Genomic DNA, 14,369 nt, shown 5'->3' with positions numbered 1-14,369 from the left:
CCAAGTCGTCGATTCCTGGCAAAGGGTACTTATTCTTAATCGTTAGTTTGCTCAACTGCCAATAATCGATGCACATCCATATCGTCCCATCCTTCTTTACAAACAACACTGGTGCTCCCTACGGGGACAAACTCGGCCTAATGAACCCTCTATCCAACAACTCTTGAATCTGTGCTTTCAGCTCCACTAACTCCTTCGGTGCCATCCTGTATGGTGCGATGGACACTGGTGCCGTTCCAGGCAACAAGTCAATTCCAAACTTGACTTCTCGATTCGGAGGCAACCCCGGGAGCTCCTCTGGAAAAACATCTTGGAATTCCTTAACGGTTCTAACTTTATCCACCGTCAAACCTCCAGTCTCTGACTGACTTATAAATGACAAATACGCCTCACAGCCTTTACGAATCCACTTCTCGACTCTCAACGCTGACACCACATTGGACAAATAATCCCTTCGTTCACCTACATCATAACCTCCTCACCCTCCGCGATTTTTAACACCATTCACTTAGCTGCATAGTCCAAAGTTGCCCTATACTTAATAAGCCAATCCATCCCCAAGATGAGATCGAATTCTCCGAATGGTAATTCCATTAAGTCTCCAGCGAATATCCTACCTTGAGTTTCTAGAGGTACGTCCTTATACAATTTGTCTACCCTAACCGAGTGACCCAAAGGACTTAGTACTGATACCCCACTCACAGTCTCCTCAGAGTGCACACCCAACGACCCAGATATGGCACATGCAACATACGAATGAGTAGATCCAATATCTATCAAAGCGGTGTACGACATGCTAGAAATCAAAAACATACCAAATATGACGTCGGATGCATCACCCTCCTCTCGACGACGAGCTGCATACACCAATGACGGCTGTCGAGCCTCAGCATTTTTGGCACCCCTGCCAGGTGCTCCTCGTCCCCGACCATCTCTATTACCGCCCCTACTTTGACCACATTCTCTCGATGGTTGTGGTCCACCTTTCTCTGGTTAGGCAACCCTCCATTCCGTAACCTGAACCTGATCTATTTTCTGAGGACAGTCCTTGACTTTATGCTCCATAGACCCACATTGGAAACAAGCACCAAAGCGTTTCCTACACTCGCCCAGATGTACCTTACCACAGTCCCTACAAACCTGTGGTCTAACAATATTCATCGGAACTGCTTGAACTGGCTCTTCTACTGTTGCCCTTTTAGCACTCCTATTTGCACCACCTAAGGGTCCTGAATCCCTCCGAAAATGGTTCCGATCCTTTTCACCATTCTGTTTTTCGGTGCGCTTTACCTCCTCTGCTATCTTAGCTTTCTCTACCAAGGCAGCAAAGTCACGCTCCCTCTGCAGAGAAATTAGCACCCTCAGTTCATCTCTAGACCATCCTCGAAGCGCACACTACCTTCATACTTCGTAGCAACTATCCCAACGGCATACCGGCTCAGCCTCAGAAACTCAGCCTCGTACTCAGCAACTGTCTTACTTCCTTGAACCAGATTCGGGAATTCTTTCCTGCAGGCGTCCACATAACTCGCCCCAGCATACTTTCCCTTGAAGACCATCTTAAATAGCTCCCAAGTTACCCTGTCAGCGGGGGTCTCATCTCTCACAGTGAGCCACCACTGATAAGCCTCATCCCGTAACAATGAGATGGCTCCCTTCAACTTCTGCTCCACAGAGCAGTCCAAATCATCCATAATTCGTTCCGTGGCCTCTAACCAATATTCAGCCACATTTGGGGCTACTCCCGACACTCCCCTAAAGATCTCCGCTCCGTTAGCTCGGAGTCGCTCAGAAATAGACCCTCGAACTCCATTACCTGTGCTTGCCCTAGCAACCTTTTCCAAAAAATGAAGCATTGCCTATGATAGGGCGTCATCCCCTGCACCTCGATCATGAGATTCCACTTTCGTTGCCGGTGGTACCGGTGCATCTGCCGCAGGCATATGCCCTGAAGACGAAGATCCAGCCTGTGTAGTACCTCGGCCACACCCATGGCCCCTTCCACGTGCTGCCCTCGTACTCATGTTGTATTATCTGATTACGAATTTTATGCATCCGTTAAATATTTCAATGTGTATTACAGATGTTTTATGAACAGACAGTAATTCAGGGTTTGTTTTTCGTGGAAACGCAGCCTAGCTACAGTCTTTAGTCCACTTATAAAAAGTTCCTACAATTCACAAATCATCCTAACTAGAGTATCATAGATTTTCAGTACAGTTGTATAGCTGATAATTCAGGAATATTCAGAAAAATTCAGAGTAATACTTACAGACTTGGGATGGAGATTCAGTGTGCCACCTCTTCAGTTGTTAAATTTTAACAACCTAGAAAAACTTAAATCATTTCTAGATTGAACCTTAGGACATGCATACGTTGTAAAATGTCTTTGGAAAGAACTTTCCAAAACCATTTCCAAAAATACCCTTAGGCCTAAGTTTTTCGAAAAAAATTTCAGACCCGGTCCAAGCCGAGTTGTTGCAATCGGGCTCTGATACCACTAAATGTAACACTCTAAACCCGGCCCAGACGTTACGGCCGAACCCGACGTGTCACATTGAAACGTTACTAGTGTAGTCATGTTTTGTTTAAAATCTTTTCTTAGTGTTCAAAGAATATTTTCGTTTTAAATTAAAGTGAATAGAAGCTGTGCACCAGGTAGGATATCAGAAAAGAGGAGGTGAGTCTATTAGACTCCTTAAGTACCAAGCTCTCCACGGATCCACTCCTAGACATGCACACCACCATTGCCACACTTTAACTGTGTGATTATTTAGAAGCAACCATTTCGTTTTATCCATTGAAATCACTTATTATCCTTTTTTTTAAAAACGTTTTTATTACGAAACTTTGTCTTGTTTCACGATATTTTGAAATCAGATAATTTCTTTTAAAATGCGCCCTAGAGCTATTAAATTTCAAACATTTAAATCAATATCATGCCTAAGCTAACAAAATAAACCCAAACAATTAAAAATAATTAAAACAGTCTTATTACAAGTTAAACCCAAAATAATTAAAGTAAATAAAAGCTGAGAAAAATAAGTTGCAGTACGTGTGGCCACTCCGAATCCCTTACAGCTCCAAGTCCACTATGGTTGGGGTTACCTGTATGGATAAAATTAAGGGGTGAGTTTGGGAAACTCAGTGTGTAAATTAACCCAACCATAGTCCAGATCAGTTCAAACCACAGAAACAGATTCACATTGAAACGTTACTAGTGTAGTCATGTTTTGTTTAAAATCTTTTCTTAGTGTTCAAAGAATATTTTCGTTTTAAATTAAAGTGAATAGAAGCTGTGCCCCAGGTAGGATATCAGAAAAGAGGAGGTGAGTCTATTAGACTCCTTAAGTACCAAGCTCTCCACGGATCCACTCCTACACATGCACACCACCATTACCACACTTTAACTGTGCGATTGTTTAGAAGCAACCATTTCGTTTTATCCATTGAAATCACTTATTATCCTTTTTTTTTAAAATGTTTTTATTACGAAACTTTGTCTTGTTTCACGATATTTTGAAATCAGATAATTTCTTTTAAAATGCGCCCTAGAGCTATTAAATTTCAAACATTTAAATCAATATCATGCCTAAGCTAACAAAATAAACCCAAACAATTAAAAATAATTAAAGCAGCCTTATTACAAGTTAAACCCAAAATAATTAAAGTAAATAAAAGCTGAGAAAAATAGGTTGCAGTACGTGTGGCCACTCCGAATCCCTCACAGCTCCAAGTCCACTATGGTTGGGGTTACCTGCATGGATAAACTTAAGGGGTGAGTTTGGGAAACTCAGTGTGTAAATTAACCCAACCATAGTCCAGATCAGTTCAAACCATAGAAAGCAGATTAAGTTGGACCTTAGCCCTATCTGAAATTCGAATGAAGCCTATAGGCCCATAATGAAAATGCAATGAGATATTTCAAGCATGCAGAAAAACCCAACCCATATCCATCCGTATACACCCCCGTGCCAACATTACACGATGTGGGGAGAGCACTCGACCCACCCATCCGTCTACACGTCACAAGTATGCAGCATGGCTACCAGAATAGATATTGTGACAGAGTCACCAGATACAGATAATTGTGGCAGGGCCACCAAAAACAGATATTTGTGGTAGAGCCACCAGATCAGATATTTGTGGCAGATCCACCAGAATGCTTCCTCCATCATTATAACCCATATCCTATGCAACAGATATACATGTCATGGCATACAACAAACAGAATCAGAATATCATGCATTTCAGTCAAAATCAGCCCTAGAGGTATAATGGTCATTTTGCTCCTAGGGGTATAATGGTAATTTTCACACTTAGGGTATTTTAGTAAATTTAACTATTTTAGGGTTTACATACATATTACAGCCATTAACGCATCCACAGAAACACTTACCGAGCGTTCTTACTGAATTGGGCCCGTTGGCCCATTTACCCGTTTTCGGCCCATTAAGCCCAAATATACTGAAGTGCACGAAATTGTGCACTCTGCAATCATATCACTTGAGATTACCAGGATTAACAACCAAACCATCTCACGAGCGCTCGCACGCTCGCAAGTCCATAAAATGCCGGCTTTTCGGCATTTTGGCTTTTCGGCTTTTGCCGATCTAGTTTATGAGTGAGTGTCGTTTACGCACTTGTTCTGTAATGATACGTTGGCGATATCCATACATGAGTTGCCTACAATCGAGTTACTAAAATGTAAGTCTAAATATCAAAAGCAAGCTACGTACTAGACCTCTTACCATATTCGGCCAACAATGCCTTAAATTCCAAAGTTCTTACCTTTCTGCCGAAATATGACTTAGATCTAGATGTCCAACCAAGTTAACCTTCAACCCCTTCACTGTACCCCCGCTTGTCCATGCTAGCGCATACAAAGCCAAAAGAAAGAGGCAAAAATGCCCTTAGTCCCAACGTTAGTCACCCTTAAGAGGTTTCGACTTTTTTTTAAACCATGAATAACTAACAAAAGTGATTCAAATACATACCAATCGTTGTTCTGCCCAAGAGAGTGTTCTTATCTATGATTCTAATCCCGATCTACTGTAGTCAGAAGAGACAGGTTCAAATAGCCAACGATTCAACTTCCTACACTGCAAATATGAAGGTTTTTGACTTTTGAAAGGAAATGGGAAAAGGGGTTCGGCTATAGCAAGATTTGGCTTTTGAAAAATAATGAAGAAAGGAAAATAAGGGACGAGACAGAAAGAGAAGGGTATGGGTTCGGCTATGGAGAAAAAAAAGATGAAAGAAAAGGAAATATGAGAAGGGAAGTAGTATTCGGTTATGGAGAAACAGCACAGTGAGGGCTTCCAAGTTCAGCTATGGGGGGAAAAAGGATACAGATGACCGAAAGAAAGGGAAGAATATACAAGAATTTGGTTCTTGAAGAGGAGGAGTCGGCACAGGTGTAGGGTGTAAGTTCAGCTTCTAGCAAAAGAACAAAAAGAATTCGACAGCCACCCCTCCAAAAGCCGAAATTCCTAACACTAAATGACCTAGCCGAATTTCCTATGCTAAAGACCCTTGGCTGGCCAACTCTTGCTCCTTGATCAGCTCCTAAATTTCCTCCCTTATCTTATCCTTACTCAATCCCCTTACCAGCTTAAACGTTCCCTAACAGAGTTCCCCCTTGAGTTCCATCACATCCCCTTTTTGTTCACAAAAAAATAAATACCCTATTTGCTTACCTTGTGGCTTGAACCTTGGCTCTCCCTAAACATCTACACGCCACTCCCCTTATGCCTTATGTGGCGTCACATGCCAATTTACCATAGGTCCTTTGTGCCTTATTTTACCATCTTTAATTTAAAAGCCCTTAACGCCAGTACTCTCTCTTTCTAAAAAAGGGAAATCAGAAATTGCCTCGAATTGGATTTACTCTTGGGCCTTTTAAAGGCCCACTAACATACTCAAACCTACTACAGACAGTTAAAACACAGAATTTCTAAAATTCATTGAAAATCACAGAAATCCCGAAAATCCCAAAAATTGGGGCGTTACATTTATGTCCCCTAGGATTTCGCCTCAAGAAAGTTACTGTGAATGAGGATTCATATTTCTAGATTTTCTGGATTGCTTTAAGAATGAACTGCTCATCGGTCTTTTCTTCCAATTCCTAGTCTCAGCCTCTACTTTTTTCTTCTCTTTAAGTAGTTCTTCAGCCTTGCAAGCTCGATCAACCAGTACTACCATTTCTTTTAATTCAAGAATCCTAACAAATATTTGATGTCTTCATTGAGTCCGTTTTCAAATCGTCTGCACATTTTAGCTTCTGTAGGAATATATTCTCTAACATACATACTCAACCTGACGAACTTCCTTTCGTATTCAGTAACTGTCATGTTCTCCTGCTTTAATTCAAGAAACTCTTTACGCTTCTGATCAATAAATATTTCACTGATGTATTTCTTCCAAAATTCTTCTTGAAAGAACTCTCAAGTTATTTTCTCTTTCGGTACTACTGAAGTCAATGTCTTCCACCAATGATAAGCTGAATCCCTCAACAATGATATAGCACATTTTAAGCATTCCTCAGGTGTACAAGACAATTCATCAAATACTCGAATAGAATTCTCAAGCCAAAACTCTGCTTTCTCGGCATCATCATCAATATTTGCCCTAAATTCTTCGGCCCCTTGCTTACGGATTCTGTCAACTGGAGTTCTGTGAAATTTCATCAAATCTACGCCTTAAGGCATCGGGGGTACAGGTTGAGGAATCGGGAGAGGTGGGAGAGGTTATGCATTCGGGTTTGTACGAACGAACTCAGTATACCAGGCACTCATCATCTGGAGAAAGGCTTCCTGAGCCCCTTCTCCTCCTCCTTGACCAACAGTAGGAGGTGGATTTTTAGTTGGCACCGCCCCTTCAGTCGGAGCTGGTGCATTACTCTCTACATCATCAGCCGCAACTGGATCGGGATCCATTTACCATAAAATAAATCATTTAAAAGGTCAGAAGTCGTCACACTATCACAATATATATATGGCATGTATAGCAAAACCCGTACATACAACACATTAGTCCGAGAACCGACTAAACCTACTCTGATACCACCAAATGTAACGCCCCGTACCCGAGACCGTCGTCAGAGTCAAACACGAGGTGTTAACGGGCTTAATTCATTACTTAAACAGCTCAAACAATTTATTTTTAAAATTTCCAGTCAAGTTGGCAATCTGCGTCACAGTCGCTTAAAAATTCATATCTCGAGTTTCAAAACTCATAATTAAGATCCGTAAATTTTCCCTGAAACTAGACTCAAATATATATTTACTAATTTTTTTTCTAGAATTTTTTGTCAAGCCAATTAGTACAGTTTATTAGTTAAAGTCTCCCCTGTTTTAGGGTTTGACTGCTCTGACCTCTGTGTACTACTAATCAGATATCTCCCTATATAGAGTTTCAATGACTATTCCGTTTGTTTCTTATAAAACTAGACTCAATAAGGATTTCATACATGTAAGATAAAACTCCTAATTGTTTTTTTACAATTTATAGTAAATTTTTAAATTCAAAATACGGGATATAGAGATTACTTTACTATAGATTTTCATAGACTAAATAGCATTTTAAACATACATAACATCAAATATGACTTAGATTGGCCATTCCAATGGCTAATCATTTACAAACCCTTTTCTTGCCAAACCATAGCCATATCATAAGATTGTTTACACAAAGTGATTATTTTGCCATAGATGCCACATTCAAAATACACAAGCCATTTTACCAATTTAGGCCTTCGGATAGTGTGGATGAATCTTCGACCTATCTCGATTCTCAAGTCGGCTTGTCAACAACTACAATGAATGAAAAGGAGGGGGTAAGCATAAATGCTTAGTAAGTTCACATGCAAATAGCAAGTAACATAATCATGAAATTCCACATAAAACAAGACATTCCTGTTTCATTTGCATTTAATATCTTTCTACGATTTCATCATACTAAGTTCTCAACCCGAGGATTTAAGCACATACCTGTCAAATTTTCTCATTCACCACACTTACCAATATGTCACCTTCGGTTTAGGCATTCTTCTCATTCACTTAAGATTCACCCGTTGAACACATCGGAATATAATTCTAATCTGGATTTCATGAACGTAAGTGCCATACCCATGACTAGACAAACTTAATAGCCTGCGGAACTTATGTAGCCAAGCTACCATGTAACCCGCCCATAAGTGAACTCGGACTCAACTCAACGAGTTCGGATGCTTAGTTACATCTCACGAACTCGGACTCAACTCAATGAGTTCGGAACTCAAGTATCCTAGTGACATGTCACTTTTATTCTAATCTATTTCTAAGGTTCAAACAAGCTTTTTCCTCGATCTCACATCTTTGCCGTCTTCCACGGAATATCGAAACCAATACTCGGTGATAGTTCATACTCATCAAGTAATTCACATAATTACATATTATTCAACAATAACCACAAAACATAACATTTCATGATAATAATAAGCATCATATCATATAAAAAACATTAAATTGCTCAAAATGACAATTATGTTACTACATTTACACATGAACTTACCTCGATACAAAATTATTAGCAATCGAGCCTATTCTTTGTAAACTTTGTTTTTCCCTCGATCGCGACTTGAATCTCATTTCTCTTGACCTATAATGCCAAATTAATCTTATTTAATACATACATTCATCAAAACAGCATTTAATACGAATTTTGGCAAAATTACATTTTTGCCCCTAGGCTCGAGAATTAAACTTCATCCCTTATTCTTATGTTTTATGACATGCTGATCATTTTTCCCTTCTATGGCAACATCAAATTCACACTCTAACATGTACTTATGACTATTAGGTATTTTTACCGATTAAGCCCTTTTACTCGTTTTCGCTTAAAACCGAGTAGCACAAGTTGTCTAACATAATTTAAAACCTTATATTCTATCATAGAACACCAAAATACACAAATTTCACCTATGGCTATTTTTCCAAATATGAACCCTAGGTTGAATTATTGCTAGCATAAGTTAATTCGAGCTACCGGGATTTCAAAAACATAAAAATCATTAAAAACGGGGCATGAAATGACTTACTATGAAGCTTGAAAGTTGAAGAAACCCTAGCTATGGGGAGAGGTAAAATTCGGCAGCAACAATATGGAGAAGATGATCATTTGTGTTATTTTTCCCATTTTATTTCATTTAATATACAAATGACCAAAATGCCCTTACTACTAAACTTTCCAAAAATTCTATCCATGTCCAATTTTTGTCCATAGACTTAGAAATTGGTCAAATTTCTATTTAATACCTCCTCATTAATATTCCAAAGCAATTTCATACTAAAAACTCCTAGAATGCAAATTTTGTAAATTATTCGATTTAGTCCCTAATTTCAATTTAAGCACTTTAGGCATAGGATTTCATCATGAAATTTTCACACAATCATGCAATCATATCATAAACATCAAAATAATTATAAAATAATTATTTCTATCTCAGATTTGTGGTCACGAAACCACTATTTCGATTAGGCCCTAATTCGGGATATTATAGTTTTGGGCATGATTTGGTATGGAATTTAGTCAAGTATAATTGGTTGAATTATGACCCATTTGGTATGTTTGAATGTGATTTTGGCTTTTGGTTAATTATGGTATAACTTGGTATGGAATTAAGCTAAATATATATGGATGAAATATGGTCAAATATATATATCAATTAGATATATGTGTATTTGGGATGTATTAAAACAATGGTTCAAATTATAAGTTATATTGAAATGGTATAAGTCAAGCATGATATGTTTTAAAATGGTATCAAGGTGACCAATTATTAATATGTTTAAATATACGTGATTGTTGTGATTGAGGTGCCTTTTGGCATATTGGTTGAATGAAACTTTGGTTATTGAAATTGGTCATTTTATGTATGTTTGAACATGTTTTGATACCTTAGCCATATGTGCAAATGGATTTTAAGGGTGTGCTTGAATTGGGTGAAAGAAATGACTTGAATTTGGCCTATTTCTTATCCACACGGCTTAAGACACGGGCGCATGTCTCAGCCCTGTGTGCCACATGGCCATGCGACACGGCCATGTGTCCCCTGTAGGTTTTTTTAAAAGGTTGCATTTCGAGTGTTACACGGCTTGGCACACGGGCGTGTGGCTTGGCCGTGTAAACCAAGTCAGAGAGTTACATGGGCATGGACACGGATACGGGCTAGGACACAGCCATGTGTCCCTATTTCAAATGTGATACGGCCTGAGACACGTACGTGTGTCTCAACCGTATGAGTCACATGGCCATGTGACCCCTACAGTTCAAATTTTTTGACTTTTCCTTGAACTTTCTGATTGTTTTCAATTTAGTCTCGAATCATTTCTAATGAGATTTTAAGGCCTTGCGGGCTCAAATAAAGGACGATACGCATGTGTTTGAATGGAATATGATGTGTTTCATAAAATGGTTGTAATTGAATGTTTTAAGTTAAAAGTTTTCGGTAATGCTCCTTAACCCAATTATGGCTATAGATATGGATTAGGGGTGTTACAAAACAAGTCTTCAATCCTGGGTAGAGGGTACTTGTTCTTTATTGTGGCTTTATTCAACTGACGATAGTCCATGTACAGGTGCATAGATCCGTCTTTCTTCTTAACAAACAGGATTGGCACACCCCAATGTGACACACTAGGCCTAATGAAACCTTTACTCGATAGATCATGTAATTGCTCCTTTAATTCCTTAAGCCCCACTAGCACCATTCTGTAGGGCGTGCTTAAGATAGGGGGCGTCCCTGGTTCCAACTCAACTAAAAACTCTATCTCCCTCTTAGGGTGCATTCCAGAAAGTTCATCAGGAAACACATCTAGAAACTCTCTCACAATAGGCACTTAACTGATTTTAATTCTAGATTCGAGTGTGTCCATGATATACGTCAAATAAGCATATGTACCCTAGACAATCAAGTCCAATTGTTAACATTTATTACAATTATAAATATATTAATAATAATTTTTTGTTGTATAAATGTTAAAATATGTCATAAGTCTATGTACTTTTCACAAATTTAGAATTTAGTTTCGTACTTTTATTTTCAAGAATTTAATCCTCTACTTTTCAAATTTGAAAATCAAGTCCAATTGTTAACATTGTAAATTTTTTGTCAATTTTATTAATGTCGCATTTTAAATAAAATATATTCGGTATTCATGTAACTAAAAATGACTTTATAATGAACATGAATTTAACAAAAATATTTTTACTTATGCTAAAACCGACTTGAATTCGATATCTAAAAAGTAGGTAACCAAAAATAAAAGTACATAGCCTAAATTTTAAATTTACGAAGCGTATAAGTACTTATAACATATTTTAACCTAGTATAAGAATATGAATATTTTAATTATACAATTTTGATTATTTATTTCAATAATGCTTAGCTTCATTTATCCATACAACTCTAATGTGTCAATATGTACTCTCATATATGTAATATATGTAATTTAAATTAAGTTCAATTAAGCATCATTATTAAGTTTATATATGACATTGATTTTACAAAATATTTTCTTATTATAAAATAAATTCAGATTGTTAAAAGAAAATTGTACTATAATATTTTATAACAAATATATTTATGTGTTTTACAATGAACAATGTAAAATATAAATTTATAAATATAAAATAAACTCAATAAAACAATAAAAGATACAAAATTCCACATATATGCTAAACAACAAAAGATATTTTACAGATCCATTTAAATACTAAAAAATATTAAATTTTCAAAAAAACATATATCATTTTCTAAAAATGATTTTGAGAATTCGTTTTCAATGAATCAAACTCTACACTAATATAAAGTTTACGTACTATTGGTCAATCCGTACTGTTGAGTCGAACCGAACCAAGTATTCATACAAATGAAGTGTTTGGTTTATTAAAGGCGATGCACTTTGGTGACAAAACACATGACTTCCTTAAATTTTCTCCTCTTTTCCTCTACCTAACACTCTGATGCCAAATTCAAAGAATTTCCTGTCTCGAGATTGTGAGAAGCAAGTCTCATTTTCAACCTTTATTACCCTCAACTGTCCTCCACCTTTGAGTCTCCTATATATAAGGCATTTCCATGCAAAACTAGCTAGCTAACTCCAGTGAACAGCCGTTTTATGGGGAAAGAAGGAAAGATGGGTAGGGTTTTCGCATCTCTTGTGCTTGTTTTGGTGGTTGTGCAAGCTAGCCATGCACGTAATGTGCCTAGCCATGTCGGCCTCGATAACCGACAAACAACGATGCCAGGTGCCTCAACGGAGGAGCAAACGTTGCAAGCCGATGCACCGAAGGCGGATTCACCGAAGGGTACGAGTGGCATTGATGACAAGAAGAATTTTATTTACGGTGGAGTTGGTGGCTTTGCTGGGATGGGTGGCTATGGTGGAATTGCTGGTGGAATCCCTTTTCTTGGCGGCCTTGGTGGGATTGGGAAAATTGGTGGAATCGGTGGTGCCGCCGGAATAGGCGGTTATACGGGTATCGGTGGCCTGGGCAGTTTAGGCGGTGTTGGAGGACTTGGTGGTGGTATTGGCGGTGGCGGCAGCCTCGGAGGTGGCAGTGGCATTTTCCCATCCCCTTGATGGTTCGTGATTTGGTGATGTCTAGATTTTAGGTGTTGTGATGTTAGATGTTAGATGTTTATGTCTTAAGTGGTTTAGGTTTTTTCTAGTAGTGTCTTCGGAGACAACATGTTATGTTAGCTGTCACTCGTCTTCCGTTGCAGTGTTCGTTTTTTTTTTTCTTCAGTAGTTTGTAAAGTTCTTTCATCACAGCATGGTAATGTAATCGCATCTCAGTGTTGAGGATTTAAATCACCATTAGCAATGAGGTTTTATCGTTTCGCCTAGATGTAATTGATTTTATCTATCGTGGTAAATATTTGCATGCATGAATCGTGTTGTAATCTTAAACAAGTTTTTTCCTCCCCCAGTGCCTAAAAAGGTGAAAATTATATCTTTTCATTACTAAAATAAATTTTATTATTTGAGAGTATTTTATTTTATTTAAAAAATCAATAAAATATACATATTATAAGATTTGAATCTAAATCAATTACATTAGTAAAATCTTTAATTTACTATAGCTAAAGTTTTATCTTAATATTTTTATACATTTTATTATTTCTTTTATTTTTATTTTTATACATTTTAATTTTATTATACACATTATTATTTCCATTAGTTATATACTTATTATTTAAGCTTCCCATTAAGTTGGTGTCACCCCTTAATCAAGTCACCAACACGATTAGAAAAATTATAAAAATACCTTCTTTAAATTAAAATAAGTTATATTATTCAATGGTATTTTAGTCTTTTATTTAAAGAAAAATAAAAATATGTATATGTTGGGATTTGAATCCAACCAAATTGTATTAACAAAACCTTTAATTTACCATCCAACTAAAGCTTTATTTTGAATTTTTATACATTTTAATTTTATTATACACACTTTAATACTTTCATCAATTGTAGATATAATACTAATGTATTTGATTGAGTTAGTATAACAACCTAACTCAACACCGACTTAAAATTGATAACAACGCAATGATGAATAACTTAAACACACCTTTGTGTCTATATTTGTGGTTTCCACACGCATACGCGTCATGATAGGATTTTTGTATTAATATTGTATTTATTGAGTTGGTGTCACAAGTCAACTCAATACCGACTTAAGATTCACGAGAGCACCATAATAAACAATTTAATCTAATTTTTAATTTTAATATCATACATATTTCGTGTGTTATTATTAATTAGTTTCAAACCATATGTTTTGTTATTTATTTTATGTTATTTTTAAATACAAATTTGTATTCTATATTAATGGTTTCTAAGGCATACACATATGATAAAAATTTTAGTATTGATTACGTATTTGATTAATGTCTCAAGTTAAAACGACATCAACTTATAAACAATTTATTTTTATTTTAAAGTTAATATCGTACATAGTTCATGTGTTATTTTATTAATTAGCTACAAATTATACATTTTATTATTTATTGTATGCTATTTTTAGATACATATATTTTTTATTTTTATTTTCATACATATACCCACGTGAATGAATTTTTAGTATAATTAGTGATTAAGTTGAAATCAATATTTTTTAAAGCGAAACCTAAAATAAATATCTATGTGATTTATGAATAAAATGAATCTCTTCAAATAATTTTAAGATTTACAGCACCGCAGACGACACGAATGCAATGCAAGGATTTAAGCTGCAAAATTATTCGCCTACAGTTGAGTTAATTGAATTAATCACATAATTTAATTCGTTCACTTTTGATTGAGGTTAAAGGAAAATTTCAT

The 14,369-nt window shown here is 36.6% G+C and overlaps 1 protein-coding gene across 1 annotated transcript; it reads left to right on the top strand.

The window, feature by feature from the left end:
- Window positions 1-12,089: 12,089 nt before the first annotated feature.
- On the top strand, window positions 12,090-12,959 carry LOC108482187 (glycine-rich protein 23-like). The gene has a single exon (XM_017785306.2). It carries the CDS (start codon window positions 12,162-12,164, stop codon window positions 12,624-12,626), a length of 465 nt encoding a protein of 154 aa, XP_017640795.1. The 5' UTR covers window positions 12,090-12,161; the 3' UTR covers window positions 12,627-12,959.
- The last annotated feature ends 1,410 nt before the right edge of the window (window positions 12,960-14,369 follow it).

Source organism: Gossypium arboreum, chromosome 5 (assembly GCF_025698485.1).
Source record: "Gossypium arboreum isolate Shixiya-1 chromosome 5, ASM2569848v2, whole genome shotgun sequence".
In the NCBI taxonomy this organism is placed as follows: Eukaryota; Viridiplantae; Streptophyta; class Magnoliopsida; order Malvales; family Malvaceae; genus Gossypium; species Gossypium arboreum.
This window is presented reverse-complemented; position numbering and strand designations above follow the sequence as displayed.

Excerpts from the sequence above, each read along its gene's own strand:
- LOC108482187 (XM_017785306.2), top strand. The coding sequence starts at position 12,162 with ATGGGGAAAGAAGGAAAGATGGGTAGGGTTTTCGCATCTCTTGTGCTT.